The sequence below is a fragment of the Mytilus edulis genome, chromosome 5 (assembly GCF_963676685.1).
Source record: "Mytilus edulis chromosome 5, xbMytEdul2.2, whole genome shotgun sequence".
NCBI lineage: Eukaryota > Metazoa > Mollusca > Bivalvia > Mytilida > Mytilidae > Mytilus > Mytilus edulis.
In genome coordinates, this window is record NC_092348.1 from 39496823 (window position 1) to 39503232 (window position 6410).

General features: G+C 32.8%; 1 protein-coding gene across 1 annotated transcript; it reads right to left on the reverse strand.

Moving 5' to 3' along the window:
* Positions 1 to 531: 531 nt before the first annotated feature.
* Positions 532 to 1924, reverse strand: LOC139525082 (uncharacterized). Its single transcript, XM_071320264.1, has 2 exons — positions 1855 to 1924; positions 532 to 890 (listed from the first exon to the last, which is right to left on the reverse strand). The coding sequence occupies exons 1-2, from the start codon at positions 1922 to 1924 to the stop codon at positions 532 to 534; spliced, it is 429 nt and encodes a 142-aa protein (XP_071176365.1).
* Between the last annotated feature and the right edge of the window lie 4486 nt (positions 1925 to 6410).

A 6410-nucleotide genomic window follows, 5' to 3' on the forward strand; every position in this document is an offset into this window, starting at 1 on the left:
TCTGGTATGAAAAACTTTCACGTAAAATATAAACTAAAGATAAAAATCGTTTTAATAATTAAATGCACATGATCACGAAATTTATTTCTTAATTTAAACAATCAGTTAACGCAAAAAGTAAACGCGCGTTTACTTTCAAGTGCACAAAAATACACTTGTGAAATTTGTAGTAAACGCCCATTTACTTAAAAGTGCACGTGCAGTAAGATTAGAGAATATTTATTCTTTCGTATTTTTCCTCCTTATAATTTCCTGCATGAAGTCATCCTCATAATAATAAAGAAACAAATCGGCAAAAAGAGGACACGATTGATTATCATTGAAATGTTGACAGTCTGTTGAAAAACACGTTCACCAAACGTAACAAATATGTTGTCAATCAAAAAACAACAAATCAATTGCATATGTAAGCTTGTTACTCATTTAAAAAAGTATAATGATAACAAAATTGTAAACTTTATTTAAAAGCATTCACTAATCTTTTTATTGGTCGGAATGCAACATCTTTAAAAACTTCATGTTACATCTGAATCAAGGTAACTTAACTACAGTGAAGGTGTTATAAACATCAAAGAGAATCGATGCTTTGTTGGTCATCTGTACCCAAATCTCCTCATTCACTGCCAGTTGCATGTAGACAGTTTGGGTTGCCATATCATATTGGTTACCAGTATATAGCCACACATAAATAAGTCCATTCTTCCTTAGAGTAGTGTGAGCGGTTACAGTGCCTGCCATCATGGTAACAGACACCAAGTAATTACCAGCCACAGTAGCTTTATATTTTCCACCATTATAATTAGTATTCGGACAAAGAATTCGGCTGTATTGGACTATTGCATCTTCGGCATAAGAATTCGGACCACTGAGTAATGTCGCTGTTAATCCCGCTGTAAAAAATAAAATAAAGGAATTTAATAAATGTGTAATATAAACATAAACATACACTGTTTAGGCAAATTATTTCATCAAAACATCAAAAGAAAAAAAGAAAATTCATGTTACAATCAAAGTGCAGATAGTATACCATAATTTTCCCTCAAGGTGTAATACCACCATTGATTTTTCCCTATTAGTCTTTGTTAAATTGGCACTTTTAAAAAAATCGTACAGTATTTACCTTTATTTCAACCAAAGAAATACTTTGCATGTGTAAAGTTCAATCCTTTCCAGTGATACAGTGAAAATTTCACACTACATTTCATTGCATATAAGAAAGTAACCACCGCCGAGGGTAGACAACCCAATTTTTACACTGCTATTTACTGGTTACCCGCTTTGGTAACTATGTAACCTTAACGTTCCAAAATATTTTATAAGACCATCAAATAAAAAAAGAATGATGCTTTCAGACACCCAACATACATATTTACGACTCAGAAAAATTTAAGTGCATTGAAATGCAGGGTTAATTTTCTACAACTGTCAAATTCAAGGGAATATTTTTTTAGGCCTACTTTCGTATGCAACCGGATGTGACGTACCATGATTTGGTGGTATTACACCTCAACACACATTTTAAACAAATTTTTTCATCAAAGCATCAAAAGAAAATGGAAAATTCATGTTACAATCATGTGAACTACCATAAGTTTACTATTGCATGTACATGAACAGCTTTAAAAACATACTTGAAGTATGAATGTTTTTTTTCTAAAATAATGTACAATGGGTTAGAACACTGTCTGTCATTCATAAAAAAAAACGTCAGTCTTTAAAGACTAATATGTATAAATCAAATATGCTTTTAATATATAATTTATATTCTATAATAGTTTAATTCATACCGCTGAGAACTGTTTATACCGCGCCTTTATTATTTTGATAAATTCTATTGTAATACTTTTAACTTACCTGGTCTTAAAATTTTCCTCAGTTGATAAATCTGCTCCTGTGGAAACTTGTCATTGAGTGAGAAGATCATTCTGTTTCATAGTCATGTACACAGCAGTTTGAGCAACATATTGCGATTACCACGTTGATATTTTAAATGCATTGCTTGCAGATTTTGTGATTTAGTAGGCGGTTTGTAAATGTATGATTTATTGAATAATATTATGATTAGATTTATGCACATTAATCTTTGTATTCCTCATTATACGTTATATTAGGATATGACCATATTCGATCATATGTGAGTGTGTGGATCTGATCTCCCCCTTTTACGTGTGTGGATCTGATCTCCCCCTTTTACGTGTGTGGATCTGATCTACCCCTTTTACGTGTGTGTTAAAAATTTTCTTTTATAACTGATATCTTCCTTTCCTAAGTTGACCACTCGTACATCTGAACATATATTGCGGTATGGGATGACATCAAATGTGCATGAAACATATAAAGGAACTTTCTAAACGTTTCCATAACTTTAATTTTTTGCTGGTTCTGTTTATATATACATGATATAAGAATGTGTATCGATATACACGAAATTTGACCAAAGTTGTTTTAATCATTTGGAAGATATCATAAACGGCACTAATTACGGTTTAGATCATTTTATAACCATGCCGGTTTTATTTGTTAATTATTTTATATTAAGATTTCATTTTATTATATTAAGCGAACATTGAATATATTTCCTCAATGGAAATAAAGATTTAATATACACTACTACTGAATCTTTGAATCGGGAGAATTTTAAAAGGATTTTGAAAGGTTTGAAATATCTATAGACTAGTTTTGTGTCGTTCGTATTCGTCCATATTTTTGGCCTTAAGAAAGCAAACATTAGATTAATTACCATCGGTTCTTTTGATTGATTGATTATTGGTTGCTTGACGTCCAGTGGCAATTCTTTCGTTTGTTTAGGACGAGAACAAATTAACAAAAAATACATTAAGTAGGTTATATCAGTTACCATAGGTACTTTTGAAAGATGATTTCAGATACATCCTGCAAAAAAACAATACTTTAACACAAAAACAAAGATCTCCATTTAAGGCAACTACCCCGCTTAAAACAGCGGTCCATGATTTGAATATTTGAAATACTGCACAAACAATACCTTAAAGTACATGCAGTGTACCATAAAAGTACCAGTAAAATACTTTTAAGTGTCAATAAATTAATCTGAATTTGTCACGAAATTAACATACGAAATAATATATACAACTGAGATTGTTTTAATGATCAGATGTTCTGTAACACATTTGAGAGTAGTAACGTTGATTATTAATTTTCTTTGCAAAATAAAGGCAGCAGTAGTATACCGCTGTTCAAACTCATAAATCCATGGACAAAAAACAAATTCGGGGTAACACAACACTACAATGTAACTAACACACACAGAAACGGACCAAGCATCAGACAAAATCCCACGAGAATAACAAATATAACATCAAAACCAAATACATGAATTTGGGATAGACAAGTACCGTGACACGTCTTATCGCAATGTCAATTTACACTCAAAAATAAGAGAAAACAAACGACGCAACGTTAAATTGTAACACACACAGAAACGAACTATAATATAACAATGGCCATATTCCTGACTTGGTACAGGACATTTTTAAAGGAAAAAATGGTGGGTTGAACCTGGTTTTGTGGCATGCCAAACCTCCCTCTTTTATAGCCATTTGAAATAAAACATTAAAATGACAACTCAACACCACAGGACTACAATATAGTCAATGACGTCAATACATGAATTCGGGATAGACAAGTACCGTGACACGTCTTATTGCAATGTGAATTTACAATAAAAAAAAAAGAGAAAACAAATGACGCAACCTTAAAATGTAACACACACAGAAACGAACTATAATATAACAATGGCCATATTCCTGACTTGGTACAGGACATTTTTAAAGGAAAAAATGGTGGGTTGAACCTGGTTATAGTGGCATGCCAAACCTCGCACTTTAATGGCAATGTCAAATATAACATAGAAATGACAACATAATATTACATGACTACAATACAAATAAATAGGAAAACGTATTAGACAAAGAAACACATGATTAATGAATAACAAAAAGCATCAGGTTTAAAATTTAATACGCCAAAAACGCGCCTCGTCCACACAAGACTCACCAGTGACGCCCAGATATAAAAGATCGAAAGCGAAAAAAAAGTACAAAGTTGTACAGCACTGAAGATCAAAAGTTGAAAAAGGTTGTGTCAAATACGGCTAAGTTTTTATGCTTGGGATAAGAACATCCTTATTATTTTCTAAATTTTCTAAAAAGTACAAAATATCGATTGTGGTGTTGTAGAAGTTAATAAGTGGAAAGGGACATATTGTAACGTGTTTGGCTTATGAACCATATGTTCGTATCCGTTTTCACAGAATCTGAGACACTCCAATATCAATCTTTTAATTAACCCAAAAACCCAACTACAACTTGGAGGCTTTACTTAAAACTACAAGACCAACTTTGAAACTTAATAAAGAAATAACACTATTTACACAAATAACTTTGTATCAAAAAGTAGTCTGAAAACTAGAACCTCAATTTATCCTTGATCCTTTCACTGACTCCGAGGTCCCAACTAATTTGACAAACAATTATATTAAACTTAAGAATGAGCTTCAAAAATCCTAGGTTCCTGAAACACCTAGTTCTGAGACAACTAGTCTCTGAAGCACCTAGTTCCTGAGACAACTAGTTTTGAAGCACCTAGTCCCCGGAGCACCTAAGTCATCAGATTATTACAAGCTATCTGTTCGAGGGACTGCGACCATTCCCGAGAGAAATTACAGTTTCGGAACAACGCGGTAGCTTGCAATAATTGTAATACTTAGTCTCCGAAGCACCAAAGTCACCAGACTTTTACAAACCACCTATTCGAGGGACTGCGACCAATCCCGAGGGAAATTACAGTATCGAAACAACCCGGTAGCTTGCAACAATCGTAAAGACTTCAAAAACCGCTTGCTTCAAAACCACAAGCTTTCAACTCAAACTAGGTTTACAAACTTTCCTTTTAAACTACTTTATTGGCTGGTATTCACTTTCCGATGTTCATCCGTCGACGGCCAACTAATAAAAGAGCGACTTGCAATGAATCGGTGTCTTTATATACCAAGAGCGCGGACCTCGAAGAGAGCACCCTAGCAACAATTAACGCGTCTCATAACAACCAAGGATAAAAGACTGATTTTATATGTATTATTCGTTAACGCATTGTTCAAACGGGTAATTTATTATGGATAACAATTCAACGATAAATTACAAATATTGTCTTATGCCTAAACTGCATTTTTGTCACAATATTACCTTTATTGATTTTGCTATTTGAATTTTTGCGATTACATGCACTTGTGATGGCGACTAATTAATGTTAAAAACAATCCACTTCCCTTTTCATCACGAGTGTGACCAACCGAATTAATACTATTTACCGGGTTTGTAATAGTCTTGAGTTTAGTATTTTTTGTCTTTCTCCTTTTTAGCCATGGCTTTATCAGTTCATTTTCTATCTATAAGTTTGACTGTTCCTATGGTATTTTTCGCCCCTCTCTTTAATAACTTGGATAATTAGATTGATTTTAACGATGAATCTTCAAAAGTTGAGAGGGGTAATCTGGCAGAAATGACGTCTTCATCACCGCTGCTAATTTCGGATACCAAATTTCATTGAGTCTCATTTTTCTGTTGCCTAATATTCCTACATAAATCCGATTTACTTTGGTTTTGGTTGAATATTTGATTTTTATTCTTTTAAAAATTACCATTTCAAATATTAGCAGGATATATATTCTCCGAGCCATATTTCAACATATCAGACCCTAGTTGCACAAGTAAAATGTACATGCGCAGTAGAATTAATTAAAAATCTTACAAAGAAGTCAAATTACTGACGTACTCAAAGACACAAGTGCCAGCTACACATGAGGCTCATATTTTAAAGTTTCTTTATGCGACAACTTCACACGTGAATAACAAAACAATATCCTAATATTTGGATTTTATCTCCGGTTTGTGGTTCCATTACAATAATGACTCTCGTTATTCCCATTCTAAGCTATGCTTAGATGAGAGTCTATCTTACTGATAACGCTCGTCTTATTTTCGAGCATATAAAATTCAGCAATTTCAAAAAGTAAGCATAAACCCCCCCAAGCAAAAATAAACAGGAAACTAAATTACAGTTGACGTTTACTGTTAAATCATCAAACTCACTTTGATTAATTTCACAATATAAATAAATATAAGAAGATGTGGTATGAATGCCAATGAGACAATTCTCCATCAAAGTCACAATTTTTATTTTTAAAGTAAACCATTAAAGGTCAAAGAACTATCTTGGACCACCACACACACGCACATCAAGCTATAAAAAGAAAATTCTAGTTAAACTATTCAAACGTGAAAAACATCGGTCTTATTTATATTAAAAAAAGATAGTAAAAACACTTATACATCACATTAACAAACACGGTTAATAGTCTAATTCGATAGTTC

Excerpts from the sequence above, each read along its gene's own strand:
- LOC139525082 (XM_071320264.1), bottom strand. The coding sequence starts at position 1,924 with ATGATCTTCTCACTCAATGACAAGTTTCCACAGGAGCAGATTTATCAA. Across the intron at positions 891-1,854 it reads GAGGAAAATTTTAAGACCAG|CGGGATTAACAGCGACATTA; the intron begins GTAAGTTAAAAG and ends TATTTTTTACAG.